At 40.4% G+C, this 13938-nt stretch overlaps 3 protein-coding genes across 6 annotated transcripts; 1 reads left to right on the forward strand and 2 right to left on the reverse strand.

Moving 5' to 3' along the window:
• The first annotated feature begins 621 nt into the window (after nucleotides 1–621).
• Nucleotides 622–6822, forward strand: LOC115734695 (nucleobase-ascorbate transporter 6-like). 4 transcript variants are annotated; one of them, XM_048281848.1, is made up of 15 exons: nucleotides 622–663; nucleotides 2134–2288; nucleotides 3052–3149; nucleotides 3247–3423; nucleotides 3558–3658; nucleotides 3878–3953; nucleotides 4043–4102; nucleotides 4249–4433; nucleotides 4844–4940; nucleotides 5029–5115; nucleotides 5601–5659; nucleotides 5750–5841; nucleotides 5939–6016; nucleotides 6115–6275; nucleotides 6396–6822. In XM_048281848.1, the coding sequence occupies exons 2-15, from the start codon at nucleotides 2198–2200 to the stop codon at nucleotides 6612–6614; spliced, it is 1581 nt and encodes a 526-aa protein (XP_048137805.1). In that variant the 5' UTR covers nucleotides 622–663; nucleotides 2134–2197; the 3' UTR covers nucleotides 6615–6822. The 4 variants fall into 4 exon arrangements, with proteins under 4 accessions (XP_048137805.1, XP_030521453.1, XP_030521455.1 ...); XM_030665593.2 differs by lacking the exon at nucleotides 622–663 and adding an exon at nucleotides 1605–1807 and having other exon boundaries at nucleotides 2001–2288; XM_030665594.2 differs by lacking the exon at nucleotides 622–663 and adding an exon at nucleotides 1613–1763 and having other exon boundaries at nucleotides 2001–2288.
• Nucleotides 6823–7094: 272 nt separating this feature from the next.
• Nucleotides 7095–10048, reverse strand: LOC115734697 (LIM domain-containing protein WLIM1-like). The gene is made up of 5 exons (XM_030665596.2): nucleotides 9685–10048; nucleotides 8604–8700; nucleotides 8490–8524; nucleotides 8267–8356; nucleotides 7095–7697 (listed from the first exon to the last, which is right to left on the reverse strand). The coding sequence occupies exons 1-5, from the start codon at nucleotides 9820–9822 to the stop codon at nucleotides 7479–7481; spliced, it is 579 nt and encodes a 192-aa protein (XP_030521456.1). The 5' UTR covers nucleotides 9823–10048; the 3' UTR covers nucleotides 7095–7478.
• Nucleotides 10049–11179: 1131 nt separating this feature from the next.
• LOC115734982 (mogroside IE synthase-like) lies at nucleotides 11180–13394 on the reverse strand. Its single transcript, XM_030666023.2, has 2 exons — nucleotides 12693–13394; nucleotides 11180–12262 (listed from the first exon to the last, which is right to left on the reverse strand). The coding sequence occupies exons 1-2, from the start codon at nucleotides 13326–13328 to the stop codon at nucleotides 11507–11509; spliced, it is 1392 nt and encodes a 463-aa protein (XP_030521883.2). The 5' UTR covers nucleotides 13329–13394; the 3' UTR covers nucleotides 11180–11506.
• Between the last annotated feature and the right edge of the window lie 544 nt (nucleotides 13395–13938).

Genomic DNA, 13938 nt, shown 5'->3' on the forward strand with positions numbered 1-13938 from the left:
GTGTCCAAGGGTAAAAATGAGCCACCTATGTGGCAAAGATGAAATTCTTAGCAATAAAAGATAATTAAAGTCACCTCTTTCATCCTCGGCATATGCAAAGCCTCAAGAAAAGCATGGAAAAATAATAATTTTGGCGTATTATTCTTTCAAGAAATAAATTTGAAGCATCCCTGTTTTGGCCAAAAAAATGTCATGGTGTAATAGGATCACAACTGTGGGATCTGAGTAAAGTCATCAAATGTGATTATATAATTATTTGATTTAAATGACAAATTAGGAAGAGAAATTATTTTTCAGAACATAAATTTTGTGCGATTATCGAAGGCATTTCTATTTGGGAACAGAAATTTTACGCAGCTACCAAACGCGTCCTGTTCCTCTAAAACTCATCTAGGAAATAGAAAAAAAGTCGATTCTAATAAGAATCGCTTTTTTTGAACAGAAACGTTACCAAACATACCCTAAAACTAAAGTATGGGGTGCAAAAAAAAAAACTTTAGGATAGAGCTGATATTGGATCTAAAGTTCGGAGTTTATTAGGGCAAAAAAAAAAGAAAAAGTTGAATATCCTCCGAACCAAGAAAGGCAATAGATTCGACCAAAATAAACAAAAGAAAGAAGAGAGAGAGAGAGAGAGAGAGAGAGAGAGAGAGAGAGAGAGATGTGTACTTTGCCAGCATGTGAGATCCCATCAGAGCATCAAAGAAGCGCCAAAAGAAAGGCTAGACAGAGAATTTGGTGACTTTGTGCGGTCCTCCTACCGATGGAGGAGAGGAGAAGAGATTATTGACTCGAAGTCGCTGAGCGCCCAAAACGAAAGCGACAACTCCATTTCCTTTTCACCCCCCACCTCAACTGTCAATTCTCAATTTCTTGCCTTCTCACGCACCTTCATATGAAAACAAGACCAGACCACAATAATTTAAAGGTTAGGTGGGTAACTAGTCAAGGGAGCAAATCTTGTCGACGCCCCTTCACCGGTATGATCTTGACAGATGTCTTCAAGTTCAAGGGCATTGGAGAAATTGACAGGGAAAATTAAAAAAAAAAAAAAAAGAAAGAGAGAAAAAGTAATCCAGAATCGGACAAATTTTAGAGTTCCCCCTATTTACTCTTTCTGTTCCTAATAAAAATTATGATTTTATGACAAATTTATATTCGGTTGATTTCTATTAAATTTGGGTAACATTATAAAAAAAAAAACCTCGGGATCAGTACACGTGTAACAAATAAAAGGTAAAAATCTAAATTGGTACACCCATCTAACTCAGCAAAACTAACGAAGGGCAAATATGTCAAAGATATACCAATCCGAGATAATTTAAAATAAATTTATCATATGTATATTAATTTGTATTTTTTCATGGTATCAACTCTTTATATTATAACCAACGGAAACCTGATACTGTTGGCTAGTCAATAATGTCTGTGTTCATTTATTGATTTGAGCTATCTGTACTATGTGTTTTTTTTTCTAACGAACTTCGTGGACTTATTATTCGTTGTTTTTATAATTTAGTTCTTGACTTTCTTGTTAAAATGAAAATTCATTTTTAACTTGGATGAAAAAAAGTTTCGGATGGTTTTGATATAAGAAAAGCGAGAAAGCTGTTTGACAGTCTAGCATGAAACTGTTCTTGAATAGTCGTCTTGGCTCCATGCTTCCTTCTTGCTCTGGTTTCTACCACCACCCATCTTCACGTTTCTCACACATTCAACGGTTCTTCAGGCGCATTCACGTCTTCAGCTGCTCGGTTTCTCGAGTAAAGCTTTGAGCTTTAACGCTTCTTGATCTAGCTTCCCAATGGTGGGCGAGTGAAGGGAGCCGCTTTTGAGCTCTCCAGCTTTTTTTTAACTTGGAGCTTTTTCCGGCCAGTGATTCCCATCTTTTTGGTCCATGTTCCCGACCCTTTTAGAGATTCACCTTCGCTTTCGAACCTCTTATCCTCCTACACTCTCTTTATTCCTCCCTTTCACCCTCTTTTCTTGTTTTTTTTCAGACGGGTTGATCCTAGTGTTTCAGTCTTTTGTAATAATCTTGGGGCTTGTCCATTTTCTATCGTGCATTGCCGTGTGCTACTTGATATCTGGGCTGGGTGTGTTCTTGGTTCTTTCAAGAACAGAGTCACAAAGAGAGAGAGAGAGAGAGAGAGAGAGAGAGAGAGAGTTGCAATAGGGTAGAGGAGGAGGAGAAGAAATGGCTGCAAAACCTGATGAGCCACCACCACACCCGCCAAAGGATCAACTGCCCAATGTTTCATACTGCATCACAAGTCCTCCTCCATGGCGTGAGTAGCTCTTTCCTTCACTGATTATGCTATTGCTCTTCCATTTGTTCCTGGAGCTCATTTTCAAGCTCTCACTGCTCCTGGCCAGTTCTGCCAGTTTTCCTAAGTATGGTTCATGTGATTCCTTATAATGTGTTAGAAAGTCCAACCCAAAAGCTTAAGCTGATAGGTGGAAGGAGATTACATGAATATAAAGAGCACATAAGACCCATTCTTAAGCAATGTGGGACAACAACTTCAACATAATGCATCAGAATAATTATGAACACGTCCACGAAGTTACGTGTTCATAATTATGTTGTGTTACTTTGCACACGATTTCCTGCTTCTACAAGCCCGTGAGATGATATCACTTTCACGGGTGATGGTAATTTTTACAAATGTAATGATAATTTCACGTAACTGAATTCCATCACATGTTTATAGATTATGAGTTTCTCGAATTATCTGGTCTATGTCCGCTTTTGCCAAGTGAGTCACTTTTATTGGAAAGAAGCCCCTGTTTCTCCAGTCATTTTTTTCATAATTAGGCGGGAAAACCGGTTTTTCTGTTGATTGACGAATTTGTGGTGGTATGGAAGTCTGATTTGCAGAAGTGCTGTCGTCGTACTTTGCTGTTATTTGTGTACTTCCATTCTCATCTGTTATATTGGTATTTAATGTCTCTTCTTTTGTTAGTAGTTAGTACCAACTTTATATAACTTGAATTCTGTTCTAGAAGAGGCGCTGAATTAATTGTGTAAATTGTTTGGAATGTATGCAGCTGAAGCTATTCTCCTTGGCTTCCAACATTTTCTTGTTATGCTTGGTACAACTGTGCTCATACCGACTGCTCTTGTCCCGCAAATGGGAGGTAGAAATGTAAGGAGTTGCAACATTTTGAGAGCATAACGGCTAAAATTTGCCACTTTGTCTCAAGATAATCCTCGAACATGTGGTTGATCTCACTATTTAATAGGAGGAGAAGGCGGAGGTGATCCAGACATTACTTTTCGTGGCTGGTATAAACACATTGCAGCAATCTTTGTTTGGGACTCGATTGCCTGCAGTTATTGGAGGGTCTTATACCTTTGTTCCAACTACAATCTCCATTATCCTCGCTGGTCGATTCAGTGATGATTCAGACCCTGTTGATGTATTGCCATCTGAACATATCTTCTTTCGTTATGGTGCTTGTGCTTTAAGTTGCTTATCATTTCGGTGCACTGGTCAGCATTATCGTTCGATTTTTTTGATATGACAATGTGATCCTGTTAACGATGTATTCAGAGATTCAAGAGGATTATGAGGGCAATCCAGGGATCTCTTATTGTTGCTTCCATTCTTCAGATTGTCCTAGGATTCAGTGGCCTCTGGCGGAATGTTACAAGGTATGCTCTCTCCCTCTTTCTAAGCTACAAAATCTCATGCAGTTCTAGCACCATAATTCGAATGGAAGTAATCTCTGCTGTAGTCTATCTGAGCGAAGACGATTCCTGAAATGCATTCGCTGCTGCATTAGTTTGCACGATCAGGAGTAGTAATTGGAGGACCATGAGTACCTTCCCATTGTAGTCTAGAAAACAACGGTTGCTCTCTTCATTTTTCAGGTTCTTGACCCCACTTTCAACTGTCCCATTGGTGGCTCTAGTAGGATTTGGGCTATATGAGTTGGGTTTTCCTGGGGTACGTATTCTTTCTTGCTATGTGCGAGTCGTGCATGCTTATAGACGGTATGTTCTTCACATGGTCATTCATGAGCTTTGTATTTTCAGGTCGCCAAGTGCGTGGAGATTGGGCTTCCAGAGCTCATAGTTTTAGTATTCATTTCCCAGGTTTGTCCTTTGAAAGACATGTTCAAATGTTCGAGCCAAGATTTATACCTTCAATTTCCAATAGTTCCTTACAGTTTTTACGGTACATGGGTTGAGAGAGCGATCTTCACAGAGCTGAAGTAGTGTTGTAAAATTTTGCTTTGCAGTATATGCCTCAGGTTATACACTCAGGAAAACATGTGTTCGACCGATTTTCTGTCATATTCTCGGTGGTAGTTGTGTGGATTTACGCTCATCTACTAACTGTTGGTGGGGCTTACAACCATGCTGCACCAAAGACGCAATTAAGCTGCCGCACAGATCGTTCTGGACTCATAGACGCTGCTCCATGGTCAGTTTCCTCTCGTCTTTTCATTTTATCGAGCCCACCGGATGTAACGCTAATGAAATTACTGACATTGACAAGTTGGAAGGACCTTGAGATGCTCTAAACTATTTCGTTCCTACTTACTGATAATCATCCTGGTTCATCAATAAGAGATTTGTGAGGACTTCATCTGTTGCGGACATGCTATGGCATCAAGTTCAACTCATAAAAATTATCTTCGATAGATAACGTGTATGATACATTAAGAAGTTGACTGACATTTTTTTTTTTGTGAAATATTCTTTTTTTTCTTTTGCCACTCACCTAAATATGGTCATTGCTACAGAAGTTTGAAAAGAAAATAGGACCTGATAAAAGATCATTATCTAGTTATATTTCAAGTTTACTATCCTGACTGAAATTTGGGCCGGTAGGATAAGAGTTCCGTATCCTTTTCAATGGGGAGCACCTTCCTTCGATGCTGGCGAAGCCTTCGCAATGATGATGGCTTCTTTTGTTGCTCTCGTGGAGGTACGTATTTGGACTGCTGGTTTCTCTTGAACTTAAACGTTTCAATTGTTGTGATAAGCAAATGAAATATATGCATGGCTCTGCACAGTCTACTGGCGCATTCATGGCAGTTTCAAGATATGCAAGTGCGACTCCTTTACCACCATCCGTTCTCAGTCGTGGTGTTGGCTGGCAGGTATGGAATTGCTGCATAACATGGATTTGCAAATGCATAGTTTAGAATCTCTCAAGGACTGGAGACGATCCCTTTATTGCATTGTTGGCGTCCGATTTCCTTACTGTACTTTGAGCTCTTTTTGCATGTATTCATGTGAAATTCTACAGAATTTGATAATTTGGAATAGGGACATTTCAAGTTTCTGCATCTGATCTGGGAATAGGGACATGTTGCCTCAAAGGCTCATCTTTACCGCACAATGCTAGATTTTCAAGAGAATGGAGTCTCCAATCTTTTTGCCATTTGGGATCTGTACAACAACCCTGTGCAGATCCAAGACACAGACCTGAAAAAAAAAGAAAAAGAAATATGAAGACTACACCAAGCTTATATGACAATAAGAATTTCATTCTGCACAGGGGTGTTGTACAGATCAGATTCTTTTGATGACTACTTTATTCTGGCATTATTACATGCTAATCGATTTTTCACATCCTTTCCAGGGTTTTGGCATCCTGTTATCTGGCGTGTTTGGGACAGTAAATGGTTCCTCTGTATCGGTGTAAGAACTTCACTGTGATAAAAATTTCTCGATGGCATACAAACAAGACGAGGAAGAGAACATAACACAAAACTCTTCTGCTTAATGTAGAGAAAATGCCGGCCTCTTGGCTGTGACGCTTGTCGGCAGTAGAAGGGTTGTGCAGATAGCAGCCGGATTTATGATCTTCTTCTCTGTTCTGGGTATGTTACAAAGCAAAACAAAGCAAGTCTTTTCCTTTAATAGGAAGTTAGGAACTTATGCTGTTTAACAAACAACTACATTTCCATGTTTGTGCAGGTAAATTTGGAGCAGTTTTTGCTTCCATCCCCGCACCCATTGTTGCTGCTCTTTATTGTATTTTCTTTGCATACGTGGGTGAGTTTTTCAGTTCGACGATATGACAAGCATGTAATCTCTTATGTTATTTGATTAGTCTTCTTTTTTTGTTTCGACCATCTGCTCTGAATGTGCAGGGTCTGTCGGCCTGAGCTTGCTTCAGTTCTGCAATCTAAATAGCTTTCGGACCAAGTTCATATTAGGTTCCTCTGTCTTCATCGGATTGTCCGTGCCGCAGTACTTCAACGAATACACTGCAATCAATGGTTATGGTCCAGTTCACACTGGAGCAAGATGGGTATGCACAAACTCCTTTTTTACATGTTTCTCTACGTTTTGTATAATCATGCATGCGGTTTTAAATCGTAGGATGACGACTCTTTTGACTAAAGTTCTGTTGTTTTCTCAACTTTACAAGTTCAATGACATGATCAATGTTCCTCTGTCTTCGGAACCATTTATTGCGGGCTGTTTGGCGTATTTCCTGGATAATACATTGCATAAGAAGGATGATGCAATCAGAAAAGACAGGGGCAAGGAGTGGTGGGACAAGTTCAAGTCATTCGAAGGCGATACAAGAAGTGGAGAATTCTACTCACTGCCCTTCAACCTAAACAAGTATTTCCCATCCGTGTAACTCGCATCACTCTGGTTGACCATATGCTGTATCATCGATCTGCACTTAGTCAACTGATTTCTAGTGTGTATTTAGCATGATGCAGGCCTATTTGCTTATAAGAAGTAAGAATAACTATCTCTCTCTTCTTTTAGTGTTATAGACCAAATGATGAATATTCAGCTGTGGAGGTCTACTGAAAAAGCAATAAAGCTATTCTCTTCTCTCCCATGAGTTGTGATGTTCCACTATATTTCATTTTCTGCGTCTTTGTACGCAGAATTGCTTCTCATCGGCTCCATCACAAGTTTGACTTTATGCTGGACAAAACTGCTATGAAACTGATGGAGAAGAGCTTGTTTCCAAGACATGAATATGCATAAGTAGACTAACCTGTGAACTAGTCTCATTTGATCGGAATCTATCACATAGAACTCTCTACATTTTAATCAGATCAGATCATGTCCATTACTGCATGAAAACTGCAGAGTAACAAGCATGGAAAATGGAAAGCGAAAATAACAAACCGGATAAGTCTGTGTTGGCCTCAGGGAGTTGGTTTCGTACTGGGAGAAAGTGAAACTGCTTCACACTACAATAATACACAAACCTCAAACTTACAATATAAGAATCTCAATACTGTCTCCCTAATCATTGCCTTTTCCAAACCTCACTGACCTTGCCCAAATTCTCAAACCAAAAAATTAAGCCACAAACTGAAAAACCTGTGAGTAAACAAATAATGACATTGTTCATGTTTTGGAGGAAACCATATGGCCATTCGTTGTCTCTTCTAGGACATCCTACTAATCATCCACACGTTGATTGAGACACACTATACGATTTAGTCGCTCAGAGGAGCGTATTAAAGAATATAAATGGAGTTTACTCTGCAACTTCCGCAACTGGCAACTTAGGCACCTCTTCTATTTTTGCATGCTTGTCTAGCTGGCTAAAGTTCCCCTTAACCTTAAAAAGTTGGTTATGGTGGTGCTTACAGTAGAGGCGATTCAGATGAGTGATGTAGTTCGATGGGCTAATAACACAACCTCCATGGCTGCACCTGAAACAAGCTTTATGATATGATGTCCCATCAACTGCCACCTGAAAGAATCAGTAGCCGACAGATAAATTTAAGAAGCTACAAGATGAATAAGAATGAACTCCCGAGATAAATTGTCCTCACACGTAAATTGCATTAAATCACAGAGAAAGAAGGATAGATAAGGTGAAATCATATGGAAAGAAAATACAAAAACTCAAGCTAAAATGACTGTCATTCACTGAATTTTTTCATTTCGTACTCTGTGCAATCACAATGTGAACGACATCAATTATGCTGCCAAGTTACTCACATTTACTCTGAATTTGGAGGATGATTGTGCTGTACTCATTCCAAATCGCTTAAACAATTTTCTAACATAAAACTGCATTAGAAAAAAGAAAACATGACAGAAGAGGCCGAGGAAGAAGCGCATGACTACACAGGCTTCTTATTTCAGTAAGGGAATGAGAATTTCATCTGGGCCACCAAGGGTAGATCAATCATCAATTAACACAATGACAATCCTCAGTCACAAGCAGTTAATTTTTATTCAGGCGTAGTGTTTGGCTGATGCCAAAATATGACTCCAGAAAAAGCAGTAGCTTGCCAGCAAGTTTCTGATACTTACCTTCTCAATTGGATAAACAGTCTTTTTGCACGCAACACACTTCTCTTGGGTTCCAGAAAAGAACCTCGAGACTTTGCTGTTTGTTTGTACCTGTCCAAAATCGACTATTATAAGCATCTTAGCATGATCTTAAGAACTCATACGTCGCAGAAGCAACTGATTTTGCATAATCTAGCTCTTATAGTGAAGCTAGTTGAATGGGGACTTGGCAACCAAGGGTTACCTGATCAGCAGATTTATTAACAGTTCTCGGAGTACCTACATAGACATGCAAAATGGAATGATCAGCAAGTGAATCATTGAGAGACTAGTGTCTATGTTAGTGACTTTCAATCACCTTCAAAACTTTTATCCAAGCTGCCTGTCATCTTAAACAGTTGATCGAAGTGGGGCTTGCAATATAATACGCCTTCAAAGGAGGAGTAGTTACTCAGCTGCAGGAAATAAAGATTTGGAGAGGTAATAATCACAGAAGCAAAAGACAAGATAAAGATGAGCAAAAAACTTGATCCAGCTAGACCAAATTCCATTACAAAGCAAGGGATAATGAGATCAACAAAATGTTTGCATCGAATCTCAGCACGGACAATGGAAGAGATAAAAGACATTCGATGCAATCTTGAGAAATAGGCAATTGGATCACGAGGTGAAGAGCATTCAACCAAGTCAAGAAGCTCCTAGCAACACTCCAATGACTGAGACAACAGCTCCGAACAATCTCCTGCATTCTCTGATAACAACCTCATTTCTTGCTTACGAGGCAATGCCCCGGAGGTGAATATAATTCTGTTGATAGAAAGTTCCATTTGTTGATCGCTACCTACCTATCCTCGAATTCTACTTAGATCTTCCATGGGAAGCTCTAGTTCTAATTCACAGTACCTCAATCAAAGGGAAATCTCAATTGTTTTCACATTATCAAAAATGATAGCAACCTACACAACTTGATTTATATATAGAATTTTGTGTTAAAACTTCAGCTGTAAATGAAGGCATGATATTATGACACTTTAATGTGTAGGCTAGGATTTGACCTAAAAATGAAACACGGGTCTTGATTGTTGGGCGGCCTTTAAAGATTCAAACACGGGACCTTTCGATAGCAAGTAGAATTTCGTTCAATCATACCACTAACCCATCTAAAAGTCTTAAGCTTTCTGATGATAGCGCGATTCAATAATTAATTATTGTAAGAATCATCACACGCATCCCTAATCTCTCCCACCTCTGCAGATCCTGCGACCTTCACATGAATACCAAGCTACAAAAGTTTGTAAAGACAAATTCGATCCCTTCCATCCATCACCTCTCACATCGAAACTGAGATGAACCAGAGTTCAGAAAATCTGACGAAAGAGATTCACTGTGGATGTGATCAACCGAAAGAAAGCAAGAGAAGTTGAGATTGGTTCATATACCTTTAGAGTGCCCTTGCAGTGATGGCATCTGAAGCAAGTCCTGTGATAGACCTTGTTGTCAGCTGTAAGCTGTTCAACAAAGTAGACAGTCTTCTCACATGCCTTGCACTTTTGTGTGGTCCCTGAAAACGTAGCCATCTATCTATCTATCTCAAGATCTTTCGATCTTCAGGCACACCAACAACTAGAAAAAGCAGAAACCTCAATCCTCAAACTCAGACCCGGCAAACAGTTCAAGATTCAAGAACACAAATCTTGAAGGGCTTTCTTGGTTCTTGATGATGAGACAGACCAATTCTCTCCCTCTCTCTCTCTCTCTCTCTGTGACTGTGACAGAGCATTATTAGTATGACATTTGAACCAGCTCAGACAGAGTCAAGACAGATTAAAGAAATGGTGGCCAATTGGCAAAGGGCCACTAAGTAGCAGAGTCTATTCTTTGTTTAAAACTTTGTCAATTTCTTTACAAATGAAAACAAAAAGATAGTCGCGTACTCACGAGGGTCCTTTTGTAAATTCACTGGCAAAAGATGGCTGCCACAAAAATTCCTCCTCTGACCAGTACAGTTACAATGCACAGAACACAGAATTCTGAGCCCTAACGTGGGCAGTTCCCTGCTTTCTTTATGCTTTTCTTTTCTGAAATTTCCTTCTCTGTGTTCAATTTCTTGACACCCATCATTCTCAAAGAAGCACGTGGGAGTAATTTTACGGGTCACGAAAGAAGGTGACCCGGCATCTTGGACTCTGTCCTGTCGCATGAACATGGCTCGAACCCGATATGAATCATTCTTCGACAAGAATCGAAATTTCTGCATCTGAGTGATTTCAATAATGATGCATACTCGTTATAAACATGATGGTACTACAAACCCACTCGATTAAAGAACATGCAAACTAGCTGTAAAAAGAGGTAATCTCTGATGTTTGCAGTCACCGAAAAAGATTGATGCAGATGTTTGTACCCTGTTTGTGTTCCATTCTTCTGGTAAATATCTATACATATTCATCACAACCAATTCCTTAGCCGGAAAATGTTATTAGGTTGAAATCCACCGGTTTACCAGGTGAAATTAAGGAATCTTTCGCGTGCGAATATAAAACATTATCTAATTGTTAACTTCAGAGTGCAAGATGACATCGACACACATGCTCTGTATTTTCCCTCTAACCGGTCTCGTGCATGACAGTGACAAAAGTTTTCGTTTTTCTGAAGAACTAGTGTCGGGTCGATTTGAAATTCAAGAATTAACAGTGACTTTCTGGGCAGCCTGGACCGAAAGTGAGCCTCCAAAGATGGCCCACATTTGCTACATATCTATACCTAAAATGATGCATGAAAACACAGATAGAACAAGCCATCATGGTCGCCCAAGTCACATTCACATTTATTGGCAGTTTGAAGAAAAATTTATAAATCCAAACTTCTCGAATTAACTTCTTCTCAATACTATATTGGATAAATCTCCATATCATATGGCAGAGTAACTTAGTATTATAAATAGGAGCTAATCAGGGAGCCCACTTGACTAGAGAACGATCTTACACCGCCAAAAGTAATCCAAGAGCAAAAAATTCCACAAACTCAATCGCTAAAAACTTCTTTTTTTGCTTACGGGTGGGTCGCCAAGGGAGCTGTCGACTTTACCCCAGTTGCTTTACAAGTCATAAAACATTCGCCACTGTGGGTTGGCTTTACCGTAAACATGAACTATTATGGATAGCAAACGATTAGAAAAATACTTTACCATAGAAGGCAGTTTATCTTGGTTTATGGCATAGCAAATGCACTTATTGGTAGATACAAGTGAGTTAAACACCCTCAGATCATGGTTTCTCGAGGCATCTTCCCCCCTCCTTCCCTTATCTTCGCCACAAACTCGCCGAGATTCTTGTCCGAGCTCCCGCCTTTGCTCACAGCTCTCTTAGCTCTGTCTTTCCAATTCAAAGCATTCTTCTTGAACTCTTCACTTCTCTCTCCCTCCACAACTTCCCTCACGCACATCTCTACTTCTTCCCTGGTCACCGTCCCTTGCTCGCCCTTTCTGGCTCTCAGCCCGACTCGCCACTTTTCCTCCAGAAACTTGGCATTGGTCGCCTGGTCACTCCACAGTGGGACCCCCACCATGGGCATGCCTAGGCTCAATCCCTCCAGGGTCGAGTTCCATCCGCAGTGTGTCACGAAGCAGCCCACGGCACGATGAGCTAGCACCTCTAATTGGTCGCACCATTCCACAACTAGCCCTCTATTCTGGATTGAGTCAAGGAACTGGATGGGTGACTTCAGCTTATGCTCGAAATCCTTCAATACCCAAATGAAGTGCTTGTTGGTTGCTTTCAGGCCAAATGCTATTTCTTCAACTTGGTCCGAAGAAATGTTTCCCATGCTCCCGAACGATACATAAATCACCGAACCCAGCGGTCTTTTGTCAAGCCATCTCGAGCACTGGTCACTGGTGGGGTTCCAGAGACTGCCTCCATATGATGTGTCCCCGTCGATCTGCCGGTCGACATAGGCTGATGGTACCAATGGGCCAACCATCGCCAACGGCCAAATTCCAAACAAGGCCTTCACAAGCTGATACATGAAACAAAGTAACAAAATTAACCGACGAAAAGGGGCCTGCAAAAGCAATCATTAATTTGCACCTCCAATCTAGATAAACAGGACCACCAAAATACTTTGTCCAAGCGCATGATTGGATTTCAGACAATCCTAATCTCAGACCTGAAAAGGGTGTGGTGAATGTCTAAGCAATTTCAAAGAACATCGCAATCAGGATCTGTTGCTCTAATTCTTCTCTATCATCTCTCTTCCTGCCTGATTATCTCGACACTATTGATGATGGAGCACGCAAATAGCGTATATCATTTTGATCGAGTAATGCCCTTACAGAATCACTGAAGTATCATTTCCATGTGATCAGTGTCAGACAACGAGGTAACTTAAAAGGAATTACTTCTCAAAATCTTAAAAAGCTCCATGGACAAGAAAGGCATATGCTCACCTCAGCCTCCAACTCTTCAAAGGAATTGCAGAATACCCAGTCATTTTCTTCCAGGCGAGCAAATTTCTCCATAATCAAAGCCAAATAAGCCGACTGACTCTCAGGATACGCAAGAAAGCTAGGTAAGTCAGAGAATTCAAGCAGAGGAAGCCCGGGCAGCACGATGGGCAGCGCATCGGGGCACAGTGGAGAAGTCAGCCTACCCTGGTGAATATACCAGAACAAGGAGCAGACAGAAGCTGAGTTGGTTAATAAAACAGCTGCATAAATCCCAAAGGTTTTCGCCACATCAAGAGCCCATGGAAGCAATGAATCATACACAATACAGTTCACAGGGTGTTCCGTTTCATAGGACTTGGATATGAGCTCAGATAGTGTTTTCGAGCCCACTCTCCTGAACGACTCTACGTATGCTTGTGTGCTTGGAGCTTGCTTGTACCCACCCTCATCAAAGCCATCAGAAATCGGCTCAACATGCACCCTCTCTGCTTTAATGGAGCCAATGGTGTAATGGGTGGTGGCTAGAGTGGCCCTGAGGCCTTTGGAGGCCAAGCGCTTGGCGAACTGGAGAAGTGGGTTGATGTGGCCCTGAGCGGGATATGGGAGCACGAGGACATGACCTTTCTGATTCTCCATGTCTGCCTCTCTGTTGTTGCGAGTGTTTTACCTTACCAGCTGCAGGGATGGGCTTTGCTGGTTTTAAAGGTAACTTGATTGTAGAAACAAGAATTCTCTTCTTATACTAGTCTGACCGTGATCAGCAAGAATCTACAGCCCTAACTGACAAGTCAAAAGTCAACCATAATGTTCAAGACCCGCATCCTGAAAAAGGAGATATGCACAACTATATATGTTCTGCTTATGATCTGTATTTTTCCCTAGCAAAATTAAAAACAGAAAACGACTTTGCATTTCGGGAAAAATCCAAAAAAGGACCTGAAGTCCTCTTATTTTCTTAAATAAGAGCTCTAAATGATCTCTATTTCAAATAAAGGCACGAAGTACCCTCATTTCTCAAAAAAATAAAATGAAATGAATATTATTTCAAATAAGGGCCTGAAGTAACCATAAAAACTCAAAAAATGACTTGATTTCAAAGGTATTTTTGTCTTTTTACTTATTTGGTTTTTTTCTTTTTTTTTTAACTTTTTTGTGTCCGTTTTACATTTTTTTCCCTCCACTCTCCCTCTTTCCCGATGCGACCAAACCCTTACCTAGAGATGGCCAAAATAAATCGTGGGCCCGA

Source organism: Rhodamnia argentea, chromosome 7 (genome assembly GCF_020921035.1).
Source record: "Rhodamnia argentea isolate NSW1041297 chromosome 7, ASM2092103v1, whole genome shotgun sequence".
NCBI lineage: Eukaryota > Viridiplantae > Streptophyta > Magnoliopsida > Myrtales > Myrtaceae > Rhodamnia > Rhodamnia argentea.